Source organism: Lepidochelys kempii, chromosome 3, assembly GCF_965140285.1.
Source record: "Lepidochelys kempii isolate rLepKem1 chromosome 3, rLepKem1.hap1, whole genome shotgun sequence".
In the NCBI taxonomy this organism is placed as follows: Eukaryota; Metazoa; Chordata; order Testudines; family Cheloniidae; genus Lepidochelys; species Lepidochelys kempii.
In genome coordinates, this window is record NC_136382.1 from 58,207,353 (window position 1) to 58,222,754 (window position 15,402).

General features: G+C 37.9%; 1 protein-coding gene across 41 annotated transcripts in view; it reads left to right on the forward strand.

Moving 5' to 3' along the window:
• The window catches only part of RIMS1 (regulating synaptic membrane exocytosis 1), a 507,196-nt gene that overhangs the window by 363,996 nt on the left and 127,798 nt on the right, over nt 1-15,402 (forward strand). For 22 of the 41 annotated variants that reach the window (XM_073336446.1, XM_073336400.1, XM_073336430.1 and 19 more), the window contains 3 exons: nt 1,236-1,307; nt 11,238-11,420; nt 12,789-12,901. In XM_073336446.1, the coding sequence (XP_073192547.1) occupies nt 1,236-1,307; nt 11,238-11,420; nt 12,789-12,901 (368 nt within the window). Of the gene's footprint in view, nt 1-1,235; nt 1,308-11,237; nt 11,421-12,788; nt 12,902-15,402 lie in introns of those variants that run through there. The other 19 variants (XM_073336415.1, XM_073336434.1, XM_073336436.1 and 16 more) reach the window with 4 other exon arrangements.

Genomic DNA, 15,402 nt, shown 5'->3' on the forward strand with positions numbered 1-15,402 from the left:
AAGGTTGAAGGTGTGGAGAAAATCTCCCTACCAGATAGCGGGACACCCAGCCTTCTTCCTCATCTTCTTTAAGGGACACTCTTCACTAATACTAATTCCAAGTCCGGTTTATTAGGATCCCCCTATTGAACAAGTACCTGCAGTGGACATTTGTCAGATAGTGACAACATGAGCACCCTACAACCTACCCTGTCCACCAGCTCCCTGAGCTGCTGAGAGGAAGCCAAGTCCTACAAACCACCCAGGCCAATCTAGCAGTGATGGGAAAATTCTTTCCCAGCACCCAAAAGGTGACTAGTGTAATGCCCATAGCAAGGTCACTGAAAATCAGACCACCTCTACTGCTTAAGGAATAGCTGATCTAGCTTTCAGCTAGGTTAAGATAGACAAATTAAAATACGGCCCAGCAAATGCATGTTACATAATCAGGTGAAGAGCTGACTGTTGGAAAGTGGGAAACAAACAAAATTTCAGTCTCAGCTCTCTTCTGGCTCTTTGTGAAAGATAGATATGGAAAAGGTCTAAGGAAGCTAACTAAATTTACATGACCCAATTACATATTTTTCAAAAATGGGTTCAGACATATGTTCTGATACCAACCAGTTAACATATGTTAGAAAGAGAGTATTATTGAATTGTTATAGAAGTTTTCCAAACATTTTAGCAATCTTGGTACAGTAAAATATAAGACAAGGTTTTACTGTTATGCAGTGTAATTTATACTTGATCTTCATTACAGTATTTTGTTTTCTTTGTTACTTGAAAAAGTGATTTAAAAACATTTTTCAGATTGACATTTGAGTGTTCTATTACTCCCCAGTACCTTCTGCAACTGCTCCTTCTTACAGCACTATTTTCTTGTCAAGGGAGGACCTAGGAGCTACTGGAGGGCTCGTTTCTAACCCTGTGAGCAATCTTGTTAAAAAGTGATGCAACTAGTTACCTACCCCAAGAGTCTGAACTAATTATCTTTCTCTTCTCTAGCATTGAGTGAGGTCTCCTGTTTGGCAGCCCACTGCCATCACACCAGCAAACCTGAGCTAATTTAATGCAATAATAGAAAAGGATCTTGTGATTTAAACTACCAATTCAACAGCCCATTCATAAAGATAGCTATCACTTTTCTGTCTGTCAACCACTTTGCATTATCGTTATAATACATAATTAAAGCGTTATTCTTCATATTTCCTGTATCTTTTCTTCTTTTTTCATTTTTTTGACATCTCATTTCACAGGCAGTCCAGAAAAGTGGAAAGATATAACAGCCAAAAACAGACTAGGAAAGACTCCGCATCTGAAACAGAAAGGTAGGATTGATGCTACAATATGCAGCAACCTTCTCTCTGAGTCAAATTAATTCCAGTGCACCTGCTGCTACTTTAAATGCCACCTGTAAAACACTAAATTTATAAAATTACTAACACAAATTCATGCTGCCTTAGTTTAAAGTACTGATGAGTTCACATCTGTGTTACAAAACTGTCATTGCCTGGTATGTTGGCCTCATATGTTTTATGTCATAGTATAGAAGTTTTCTGGCTTTCTTTCTTTATGGATAAACCCATAGGCCAAGATCAAAAGTCGCTTTTGTGTAAATTTAATGATTCAAATCCTTCACCCGTTAAGTCCTGTAAGTTTTGGCACTGGATCTCTAGGATCAGGATTTGGATCAAAAAGTATAATATGTTGAAGCAGTGAAAGATTGCTTTGTTATTGTACTTCACCACTGATATTTCTTCCTGGTTTCTTACATTTTAAAAATAATTTTGACAATGAGACAAATCTATGTACAAAAAGTGAAGGTAACAATAAATAATTGCAAAAGAGATGATCTTAGTATTACATAAAAGTTGCACAATTGAAGTTGCAAAAATTAAAGAATTGCTGCACTCAAATAGCAATGTTATTATGGACATGCTGTACATCCTTTATTTTCTAAGGTATCCATTTCACCTTGTAATTAGAAATATATTAAAAGACGTATATAGAAAATACTACAATTTGCAATTATGCAATGTTTTAATATTGCTGCTGGAACTTTAACTTTTGCTTTTATTGAGTTTTACTGTGAATTTATTGTGATTTTAACTTTCGCCTTTGATGCTATAATAATATAGGAGTTTTGCACCCAGGTTCTTCATTTTAGAAAAAAATGGAAAGGAAAAGAAATTTATGTGCTTAATAATGATAGTATTCTACTGGTTCCAGTTAGGTTTAAGTGCACATCTTGATGAGATAGTGAAAGAGGGGTAAGATATCGCTGTTGCTGGAGACAGATTTCTGTAAGGCTGGGTCAGCTAGACAGCAGTACCCCTATTTACACTATGAGAGGTGAATAGCTGCATTGAAAAAAAGATAGAAATTTAATTTTGTTTTCAAACAAAAAGCTTATAATTTGTATAATGTAGTAAAAATTGCAGACAGATTGCAGATTCCACTGAATCTTTAATTCCCCCCCACCCTCCCCGATACCTATGATTTTCTATGCTTAGTCTAAAGGTAGGAGGTTTTTTGCTTTTTTTATTGTTTAATTTTATTTTGTATTTTGTTTTAATTTTCCTGTCCCAGTAGCAGCTCCTGTGCCAGCATTGTAAATGATATCGTGGCCCTAATTAAGTCAATGGGAGTTTTCACATTAATTTCAGTGAGGCCAGGATTTAACACTATGTTTTGAAAAAGGTTCAGTGCATTATTATGCTGTGCTAAAAAACTTAATGGATGCCACTGTGCCTACTCAGAACTTGCTTATATGCTTATAAGTTGAGTTTTGGTTTTCCCCTGAAGATAGACAAATCATACGACCCTTAGTGAATAGGATGGCCTTGCTAAATTTCAAATTTCAGTCATTTTTGCTGTAGCCTTGTGCTTTATATGTTTGTGCTTTAAAAGAGGGTATTTATATATTTTACAGTGGGAAAAATGTGTGTCATGTATTGTAAGAAAGAAAAAGAATTTTGCCCATGCTTTTTTTTTAAAAAAAAAAAACAACCTTCAAGAGTAAGTACAGAAATTAGTAGTGATCGCTATCATTTCCCATGGCTCTCGATTGGACTGAAGCCAGATTGCCCTCAGGGAAGATGGCCATCTCTTATGATGTATGGTTAAGAAACTGACAGAAAACTGGGAGGAAAGACACTGTGGGAGAAATGATGGAGACTTAGGTTATGGGGGGAATAAAGGGTGCCAGAGAGGAAGGAGAGAAAAGGAAAGGGAAGGATACTATGCAGAGTGAGCAAATGACCATAGGAGCCATGTCGGGGAGAAGACAATCTAAGGGAGCATGGAGAGGGAGATGTGAGTGGTCAAGGAGGTGTAATGGGAGTAAAGAGAGATAGGATGTAGCTAAGGGAATGGGGTGGAGATAGTATGACTTTTGCTATCACCACAGGGAATTGGACAGGGCAAATGAACTCCCTCTCTGCACTAGCCATTGGGAAGGCCTGTATTTCTGTGTGTGTATTTAAGGGTGATTTTCAACTGAAATGATCATACACAGATTGAGCGTGGGCCTCTTCCTTCTAAAGGATCAAAAATCATAACACAAAACAACCTCCTCTCCTGCCCCCCCACCCTGCAACTGATTTTAAAACATCTAATGATTTGTATGCTAATCTCATGATTGGGGGCGGTGGGTCTGACTCATGATTTTTGATCACTTGGGATTTGCAACTGTTTCAGCTGGAGAGAAACTATTTTGCAGAGAATGTGAATCTGGTGTATTTTGCTGGATGTCTGAAAGCTACAAATGTAAGCTTATAAAATGCACTCTGCTTTTGCATTCTAAGAATGAACACACTTGTAATTATATTACATTAAGATATAGGGTATTCTATGTCTACAACAAGCTATTTTTCTCCCAATAAGGAATTAACCTACATCTGAGATCCAAACTTTACTGACCCCTTTAAAGTTTTGATAGCACTTGCACAAAACACAGGAAACATAAAATGCTTACACATTTAGTTAGTCTTCTTTTATGTTTTTGTGAGAAATTTGAGACTGGATACATCTGTGACATATATAATAGCTTTGCACTGATTTATATATACAGGATTTAATGGATTTATAGCTTGGTACTGCAGTGTCATGTGTGTGGCCTCTCTTGTGTTAGAATCCCTTCCAATTATCCAGTAGTCAGTCTCCTTATAGTGACAACAATCACCACTTAAAATGTCTGAGTGCTATTTTTTAGTAATGTGGCATTTGTTATTAGGGAAGGTCAGGAAGATTATAAAAACCACTGTGGAGCTCTTAAAATATTTCTTTACCTTTTAAAAAGCATCCATGTCACTAAGTATTCCTTTACTTCCTAGTTGAAGATATACAGTTCCTCTTTCTCATAATGCCCCAGGAGAGGGAACCTGGGCTGCAGAAACAGCAGCAGCCCAGGGAATGGTGAAATGTGCCTCTCCCTTTTGCTTCTTAATGGTGCATCTTGTCATTATAGGGAATCTGTCACCTGCACTATGGTGTATTTATCTGCTTTTAGCGAAATAATCAACTAATTTAGACATTCAGTACAAAGACGTCTACACAGGACTGAGTGCTCTGATTTATTGCTTCATCATATGCTTAATACCACAACAGTACCATCAGGTAGCTTGGTGAATATGCTAGATAATTCATGCTCGTCCAATAGCAAATACTGCACTAGACCAGTCCTCCTCGAGGCATCCTCTTTTCTCCACCACAAGAGAACCAGGCTGGGGAATTCCAGAGGATTATCTTCAAATCAGCTCAGCCTGCCTGCCCCCACCACAGTTCAGGCAGCCAGTACCAACACAGTCTCCTAATTTCCATCATGATTGACACCAAGATCTGTAGCTGGGATAGAAATAGTTTCCTCAGGGCCAACCGTTTTCTGTCAGAAGGTCAATTACAATTGCTCAGACCTTGCTGATCTAAAAGTTGCTTAAAAAAGACAAAGTAAAGATTGAGTGAAAGCAAGAGGCACTTATTGTCCAAATTGCACTCTATCAAGTATTCCCATTAATCAGCAATTGTAACAGGATGTCCAGAATCCTACCTCTTACAGCATTCGGTATAACCACCCTTTGACATTTTATACATGGCTTAATTCCTGTGTGTATTAGGGTATCTCAACAGATCAGCACCTGATGAAACATCAGTCAGCTGTGTTACAGTAGTTGACAGGGATTAAAGGTTTTCTTGCTAATGCTATTCAGTGCTTCATTTGTGCCAAGGCTTGCCGGGGCTGAGCCCCAGCACCTCTGGGCTTGCTGCGTCAGTTATGAAAGTAAAAAAAATTGCTTGAGCCCCAGCACCTCATTGCTTGAGCCCCAGCACCTTGTTCATTACAAATTAAGCACTGATGCCATTAGATAACTTCTAGGTTAGTCTCCAAGGTCAGATGCAGTAATATAGTTTAAGAGCCAGGCAGCATGCTGGGAATGACAAAAAGTTCCATTATCCTCAGCACCATCATGAGTGCACCTCACGATCCTGACTGGGATTGAATCCACTTCTGTTTCAAATGTCTGAAACCTCTCTCTAACCATAAATGAAATAGGAGATTGGTAATATAGTTGTTGGTACAAAAGACAAAATAAGCTTTAAGAGAGATGCTAAATGCCACAAAAACAACAAACTAAATGCTTTGCCCATGAGGTCTTTGGAGTTTACGGGCTAAGGTATCCTTTGCAAAAAGTAGTATATGTACACGTAATAAAATACTGTTTTCCTAACTTTTGAGTGCTTGGCTTTGTAACCTTAACAATATTCTTTTAATGTGGTTTTTAAGTGTGTGATTTCTTATATTTTAAAAAAAAGCACACTGAAAAAAAGATAAATTCCATCATGTAGCACCACATTGACACCCACAGGGGTCAGCAGCAGGACTGGAACCTTTAGATCCTCTGCTCAAACCTTCATCTCTTGTGCTAATGGAGTAATTGATAGCAATAGTGGGTTGTCTGCCCCTGCAAGAGAGGGGGGATGGGACACATTACCAGTAGGTTTTATAAATATTTGCTGATATCAGAGCAATAGTGAAACCCAGGAATTTTGTGTTCCATTCCAGGCTCTAGAGGGAAAGTGCTATGGTGGGTGCAGACTCTTCCCCAAGTGTGACCTCTCCTGCCCCATCCCTTCCAACTTGTCCAAGTCCTTCTTTTCTGCACCCCTGTTGCAAAGGCACTAGAGCATCTCAAAGGTTTCCAGTACTTTTAACATTGTCAGACCAATTTATTTTTCCCTAGCCTTATTCTCAGAAATGGCTAACATATTTTGTCTGAAATTTTCAAAAAAAATATTGAGGCAGTAACCTGGCATGGAAGATTTCAACTGAAGTGATAGAATTTGGCCAAGTTATAAGCAACTGAAAACAAAGTCATATAATGGAAAGTATCTGGAAGCCTTAATAATAATAATAATAATTAATAATTTATTATTTATATTATTGAAGCACCTAGGAGCCCCAGTAGGATCCCATTGCACTGTACAAACATGTGCTTTCAAATTAAGTATAAGATGAGAGAAAACAGAGGGATACCGACAAATTCGGGATTACGAGGAAATAATGACCTATTATAGTCCAAGACAGACAGACACAGAGCGGGGGAAGGGGTATAACATACAAGCAGAGTGATCAATGTGATGGCAGCAAATGGGATACTAGTTCCACAATTATTTTTTTTGCGGGGAGAGGGTTATTTAGGAGGGGAGCAGCTAAATGTAAAGAAAGGGGAAGGAATTGGTAAGGAGGGCAGAAAAGGGAACAGGAGGAGGGACAGATGCAGAATGAAGCTGAAGGGAAGGGATGGTGAGAAGTGAGGAGAGAGGGAGGGTTGGAGCAAACAGCCAATCAGAACAGGGCAGAGAAAATCATAGTGTATTCTACAGTGGTGACTGGAATGTCCAGAGGTCCAAAGGTCCCTGCTCCCTCCGGTGGAGTTTCTGTCTCCTGATTGAGGTGTTATTAGAGGAGGTTTGGGAACAAATTGATAAATTAAACAGTAATAAGTCATCAGGACCAGATGCTATTCATTCAAGACTTCTGAAGGAACTGAAATGTGAAATTGCAGAACGACTAACCGTGGTATGTAACTAGCCATTTAAATCAGCTTCTGTGCCAGGTGACTGGAGGATAGCTAATGTGACTCCAATTTTTTAAAAAGGCTCCAGAGGTGAGCCCAGCAATTACAGGCAGTGAGCCTAACTTCGGTACTAGGCAAATTGGTTGAAACTATAGTAAAGAACACAATTTGTTGGGGGAAGATTCAGCATGATTTTTGTAAAGGGAAATCATGCCTCACCAATCTACTAGAATTCTTTGAAGGGGTCAACAAGCATGTGGACATGGGTGATCCAGTGGATATAGTGTACTTAGGTTTTCAGAAAGCCTTTGACAAGATCCCTCACTAAAGGTTCTTAAGCAAAGTAAGCTGTTATGGGATAAGATGGAAGGTCCTCTCCTGGATCAGTAACTGGTTAAAAGATAGGAAACAAAGGGCAGAAATAAATGGTCAGATTTCAGAATGGAGAGAAGTAAATAGTGGTGTCCGCAGGGGTCTGTAGTCCTATTTAATTCATAAATGATCTGGAAAAAAGGGTAAACAGTGAAGTGGCAAAATTTGCAGATGATACAAAACTACTCAAGATAGTTAAGAGTAAAGCAGACTGTGAAGAGTTACAAAGGGATTTAATAAAACTGGGTGACCGGGCAACAAAATGGCAGATGAAATTCAATGTTGATAAATGCAAAGTAATGCACACTGGAAAACATAATCCCAACTATACATATAAAATGATGGGGTCTAAATTAGCTGTTACCACTCAACAAAGAAATCTTGGAGTCATTGTGGATAGTTCTCTGAAAACATCCAGTCAATGTGCAGCAGCAGTCAAAACAGTGAACAGAATGTTGGGAATCATTAAGAAAGAGATAGATAATAAGACAGAACATATCATATTGCCTCTATATAAATCCATGGTACGCCCACATCTTGAATACTGCGTGCATTCCCCATCTCAAAAAAAGATATATTGGAATTGGAAAAGGTTCAGAAAAGGGCAACAAAAATTATTAGGGGTGTGGAATGGCTTCTGTATGAAGAAAAATTAATAAGACTGTGACTTTTCAGCTTGGAAAAGAGACGACTAAGGGGGAATATGATTGAGGTCTATAAAACCATGATTGGTGTGGAGAAAGTAAATAAGGAAGTGTCATTTACTCCTCATAACACAAGAACTAGGGGTCATCAAATGAAATTAATAGGCAGCAGGTTTAAAACAAACAAAAGGAAGTATTTTTTTTACACAATGCACAGTCAGTCTGTGGAACTCTTTGTCAGAGGATGTTGTTAAGGGTTCAGAAAAGAACTAGATAAATTAATGAACAATAGGTGCATCAGTGGCTATTAGCCAGGATGGGCAGGGATGGTGTCCCTAGTCTCTGTTTGCCAGAAGCTGGGAATGGGTGACAGGGAATGGATCACTTGTCAGAAGATAGGATAATGGGCTAGATGGACCCTTGGTCTGATCTTATGTTCTTATATCTGGCTCCTCTCTGCAGCCCACATGGTGGGAGGGAGGAAAGGTACTGCATGGGTTCACAGTGTGAGGGTCTCCCCAGCTCAGTTTTGGGTCCAGCAGGGTACTGGCGGGGGGGAAGTGTGGCCATGGCAGGGCCTCATTTTACTCCCTGCCTTACGGTGCAGCAATCTGCTTTCACTGCTTCTGCTTCTACCAGATAGAGTCTCTGGCTAGAAATGCACAAATCAGTCATCCAAATAACCTTAGCTCTGGCCTGTTGTTCCATCATGCAATAAGCATCTGATTATGATTAATGTGTTATTGTAGCTGTGCAGATCCCAGGATATTAGAGAAACAAGGTGGATGAGGTAATATATTTCGTTAGACCAGCTTCTGCTGGTGAGAGACAAGCTTTCAAGCTTACACAGAGCTCTTTTTCAGGTATGGGCAAGGTACTCAGAGTGTCACAGCTAAATACAAGTTGGAACAGATTGTTTAGCATAAGTAGTTAATTCGTATTGTAAGAGACCATTCAAGGTGAAGTGGCCAGTTAATACCAAGCTCATCATCAGAACCAAGCTCCCCACAGAACAGAACCCACCAACTCAAAGTGGCACCAGACCCTGCCAGAACAACAGATGCAAAACCTGTAGACATGTCTCCACAGCAATGACAGTCAATACTTACTGACAACACACCTTTCAAGATCTACACATGCCTATCACAACACGTGGTATACCTCATCTAGTGCACTAAATGCCCCAGTAACAGCTATGTCGGTGAAATGAGACAATCACTATACTCTTGAATGAACTCACTGAAAAATGATAAAACGCCATAGCACCCATTCACAAAGCTATCACTCCATATCTGACCTCTCAGTACTTAGCCTAAAAGAAAACCTGCAAAACCTTCATGAGCCTAGGAACTTAAATTCATAACTATAAATCATGAACTCAATAAACACACTGGATTTATGGCTTATTTCAACAACCTGAAACCCACTTACTCCCCTTTTTTGTCCTATAATGGCAGTAGTGATAATTGGCCACTTCACCTTGGTCTCTTTCACTAACAGCAGGTGGTCCAGTAAAAGATACTATCTTACCCATCATGTCTCTTTGATTATGACTCAAGCATTTTAGTGTGTTTGGACCCATATTAGATTGAACTGATTTTTAAAGACACATTATGGGTTTTTTTCCCCCCTCAAGTTAACAATAAAAGACATAATTAAAGACGGCTGCCAGCTTCCATTTTACTTAATGGGATGGAGGCCACTGGCTACCCTCTGTTAACAAAATGGGCATTGCCCCCTATTGTTCCCAATGGAAATAAAGCCAAGCTACCCTCCATAAAGGTGGTAGCCCTCTATGATTTACAGAGGTGAAGATGAACAAGTGAATGGAGGCCGTGGCCATCTTTACAGTGGGTACTCAGCTACTTAAAGGACTGATTTTTAATTAAGTTTACCTCATACATTCTCAGAAAATTCATTCTATACCCCAGATCAGGTGCGGTAATTTTGGGGAGGATATACTTTATTTTTCATACATAATGAAGAAGCAGAATACTTTCTTTAAGTGCAACTCAAGTTAACTGTGGTTGGAGTTGTAACTGGGCTGCCATGAAATATATTGTTTCTCTAGAGGTGGCCCTAAAACCAAACTATAAGTAAAATAGTATAGTACATTTTGGAACTACATAAATAATAGCAAAAAATTCTAGTCCTAAAAAGATTATTAGGATATAGGGTTCCACCAGAAATAAAAGGGAAACAGGTAAGTGGGTATTGGGAGTGGGCGGGTGCATGGGCAGTCCTTTGCTTATGTTGGGATTTTTAACTTATGAATGGGGGCCTGCAGCTGTAGTCTAGAAATCTAAAAAAATAAACAAACCAAAAAAATATTGTAAACAGAAGTAGTGAGAAGACTCAATTCAAAAGTGTCCTAAACAACAATGCATTTTATGGACTGTCACACAGTTGTGAAAAGCAGAAAAGAATTAAAAAGTCACAACTTGTTAATTTAATTTAAAAGTTTATTTTATTCACTTACTTACTCATATTAGTTCAGGTGATTATATTTAACTTTACATTGTTGTACTGAGGCCACTAATAAACTGTACTGCATTTTTACTTTAATACAGTTTTCGTTATTAATCCTGCAGAATTGTATCTCTAATTTAGACCCCAGTTCAGCAAGATACTTCAGCACATATCTAATTTTAAGCACATGAGTTGTCCCCAAGAGGCTAGCTAGTGAGATTATACATGTGCTTAGGTACCTTACTGAACTGGGGCCTTCATGAGAATTCAGGTAAAATTTTAACACCAATAAAAATGTGCATTTTGAAAACATGTGTACTGTGGTTAAAAGTAGGCTTTGATTTTTTTTCTGTAATGCTGGTATTTCAGAGTATTTTCCAGATGTGCATTAGTCCTCATTTGCTATGGTTAAAGTAACTGAAGATGAAGCTAATATTTTTCGCCAACCAGCTGTTAAATTCAATGCAATTTATGAACTACAGGTTTACATGACATAGGTATCTGAAGTGGGGGTTTTTCTGTTTATCATTTTGAAAACAGAGTTGTAGGTTGAATTAATAATTTTTTCAGAGTCTGAAAATGTGAGCATGTGTCTTATTAAACAGGCTTTCGGTTGCTTTCACTGGTGGAGGGAGGCATGGGGAAGCTTATGTGGAGCTAATGACTGAAAAATTTCTTTTTGGCCCTAATGTTTTAGGGTTCTGCTACCATGTCTTTCTAGAAGGGGACTTCCAACCCCAAGAACAACTGAGCAGCCAGTCATTAGGGGAAAACATCACACTCGCTCAAGGTCGAGTGAGCATTCTAGTATCAGACCATTATGCTCTGTACATCATCTAGTTCCAGGAGGGTCGGCGCCACCTTCTCCACTTCTGACAAGGTTCCTATTAAATGTACAGCACAGCATTCATGTCCTACCTCCCAGATGTCACTGTGGTGTTGTACTTTCCCGAGTATATACGGTGCATTCACTCTTTCTAGCACGGTACTATAATCCTTTCTCCATGGTACTTACACTTCTCCCATATCCTCTACTCCGTCTATCTTCACTGTCTAGATGGTGCTTTTGACTGTTGAATTATATAATTATGGAACATGAGAGTTAAAATTTGACTGTTTTGTCCTTCCATTGTTTTGTTTATGTACTCATATGAAAACATGCAAAATATTTCATTTTGAAAATGTGCTGTAAATAGCACACAAACAATTTCCACACAATTAACTCTTGCTTTACAGCAGCAAGTTAAGAGAGAGTCATTTTGCCTATGAAATGCTAAAGGTCACCATCTGTAATTTGTTTAATTTGTATTAATTTTTTTCAGATAATAGCAAAATTTGAGAAATTATGTGTAACTTTAATGTATTAGATAAATGTAACATATTTAGAAAATATAATACTGTACCTGGCAATGAAGTTTAACAATTAGGCCTTGTCAGTAATCAAGCTTTTTCTCATCTATGTATTTTAGCTATAGTATTCCAGGTTACCAACAATGGCCTTAGGAATTTTATATGTAAATTTACTTGAATTTCACAGATATCTGGTGTGTTAATCTGCTAAACTCAATGTGTCTAAAAGAAGCCAACCTATTTAGAAATTATGCGAGTTAAATTCATCTTTCCACACAGTCAAAACAAATGAATTTAGAATATCTACTTGGGTAAGAGTATTAAAGTTCTGTGGAACTGCTCTAAGAATTTACACCTATTACCAAATACACACACTACAAAAATTAACAGAAGCGGTGCCAATAAACAACTACACTTCAAAAGAAATGCTCAGAAAAGCCACTTTACCTCTAACATTAGATACTTGCAACTTAATTGTCTGTTGCCCTGCACCATGTTAAGTTTGACACTAATGAAAACTGAGTATAAAATGTTACCAATCAGAATGGTAGTATTTTACACCCCTTTGCATTGGTGGAAATGACTATACAAGGTGAGAGACAATGGTGAACCAGGCCCTTAGACTCCTGTCTGCCATTTGCAGTTCCTGTCTAGAAACATTGAATAATTTGGAGCTTGAAAATATTTTTCCTGAGTTGAAGACAGTTAGAGAAACTAAAGATGAAGCACTGTTAACTCTCCAGGCATTGAGGACTGTATGAATAGGACAGTATAGCATACATAAAATTTCTGCATCTTCCATATACGCATTTTAATATAGGCATTATCTTTACCACTCAAAATGTATTGATTCAGATTTTATTTGGATTATTTTATTTTATCTTCATTCCATCTGCAGAATACACCAACAAGGAAGTCCAACTCAGTCACCTCCTGCAGACACATCATTCAGCAGTCGTAGGGGAAGACAGCTTCCGCAAGTTCCAGTAAGAAGCAGCAGTGTAGAGCAAGGTATCAAATAATGAGTTTATCATAATTCAGAATCTTGGATTTCCTTCCTTACCTTATTTTACTTTGTCTTTGGTAACAAAATGTTCAGTGCTTTATTTATTTCTACCCACAAAGGAAGATATTTGAATAAAAGAATAATGGTAGATTGGAAAGTATTGTAGAATTTGATTGGTTGATTGTTCTATAGTCTCCTGGCTTGGCTTGGTTTGGTTTTTGCTGTGTACCTTAAAATTTCTATTGCAAACATTCCATTATCTTAGTACATACCGACCCATGACCACAGATTTAGTGTTCAGGTCACAGAGCTCAGTGATGTTACTTCTAATACCACCTTGCTCATGTTCTGTTAAGTTGGACTTGTTGGGTGAGATTAACTGTTGTGCTTTGCTGACAGAAACTGATGAAAGTCAGATAATGTCAATCTCTTTTTTGTTCCCTGAGTCAGACAAAGGCCTACTGAACAGAGTGAAACCACCTAACATTAAAAATGTGAAAGCATGGGTCATGAACTGGTGCATGTTTAAGGGAACAGGTGGTCAAGCAAAGAGAACTTTTCCTTGTTGAACAGTGCAAAGTTGAGCTAGGTTGGTGTGAGAGGTACTGTATCCAAACAGATCAAACAAGTGTTAACATGAGTGTTTCCTTTCCCATCAACATACTGCGGCTTGAGTGTTGGTTACTATATTAAAACAAAATGAATTTTAAATATGATTTAATTTCATCCTGGGAAATATGTGTAATTCAGTTTTCTCTATTATTCAAGCAACTCTGTCAGTGCATTGACTACATCTGACAATTCAAAACTCAAATTACCGATACTGCAGATCTTTCCGCTAAGCAGAAACTAATGCATGTAAGAACTTCTAATGTTTGTACTTCCTGCGTTTCCTGAAATATTGTCAGACACCTCCCAGAGCAGACAGTGTTGTTCGCTTTGACTTCTTTACCAAGCTAGGCGTACCCTATACTTCTTTGCATGATAATGAATTGGTTGACTGGTTACATGAGCTTTATGGATGTGAGCCATCCTAAAAGTATCGTTATAGTACACGCTCACTGACACATGAAAATGTTTTCCTCTTCACTATATTTATTTATTGTGAATATTCAATATACTTTACTGAGTTTGACTGGTGGACTAACTCTGAATTTTATATTCAGTTCTTCTAATTATATCTCTGTAACAATGAAGGACTCTCTTCATTGTAAACTGGTGGTGAACTACATGTGCAGCTTAAATTTTTATGTTGCCCAGTGTATCTCTAAGTTCGGAGCTATGTAAGAAGGAAAGTATGATATGATTTCATATATTCTGTACATCATAATTCTTATGTGATTCCTGCATTTGAGACAGTACATGGAAAGGATATACCTGATCTATCACTTTTATTTTGACTAAGTATTTTTCTCTAGTGGATATTCACTTATTATCATTATCACTAAATAATGTGTAAGAAATAACATTCTAATTTAAATTATGTTGACAGAAATTTTAAATGAATGCAGAACCTTGTATGAACTGTGAGACTGAAAGGAGGGAGATTGCAGTTACATAGCTAACAAGAAAAAGTTAAACAATCAAAACTGAAGCTAAAATTAGCATGTGTTCAGAGGATTATTGATATTACAAGCACATATGAAGTAGAGTATTGATATTTCAAGCTGTGAATACTTATTTACACTGGTGATTTATCCTCTTGCGTCATAAGTATGCAAGGGTTAGCACATCCGTTACTCTTGCTATTACTCTAGGATTGTATGTTATATCCTTCATGTCAGTGAACTGACAATGTGGCTGGAGGCTGAAGAGAAGAATTCTTCCTTTACATACTGATTTTCTTTTCGTTGTGTGATTGGGTTGCCATTTTATTAAAGACATCTTTTCCCATTTTTTTCCTCTGTTTAACTTATGATTGTGGTTGAGAGCGACTAGGTACCTCTTTGCAAACACACATGAAAAATGTTACTGTTTAAATGTTGTTGGGTTAAATACAGACATGATTACATATAAATTTCTCTGACACTCAACTCGATGAAATGTAGGCCATAAAACAAAATACTTGCTTTAATTCATTGGATCAAATTCTGCCACCTGGTACAGCTGTCCAACCCAACCCACATCAAGCCAATTTCAGTATAAAATGGAGTAACTAAGAGTACAATTTGGACCTAATTTAGGGTTTAATCCAAAACCTATTGAAGTCAGTGGAAGATTTCCTATTAATTTTAATTAGCATTGGATAGGTCCATAATGACTTCAATTCACAGTCAACAGGGCTACATGAATGTGGATGGTGGCAAGATCCAATGCAATCTGTTAATGTTGGGGGAGCTGCATTTCTGGGTTCAATATTCTTTGCATTTCCTTCAGTTGTAAATAAAGCTGTGTAGTGTTGGGAAACACTGGCATCCTGCACTGAAAGAGAATACTGTATGCTATGATATGAGTTTATGGCAGGTCATGTTAATTCTCCTGAACTAAGAGGGGTGAATACAAATGG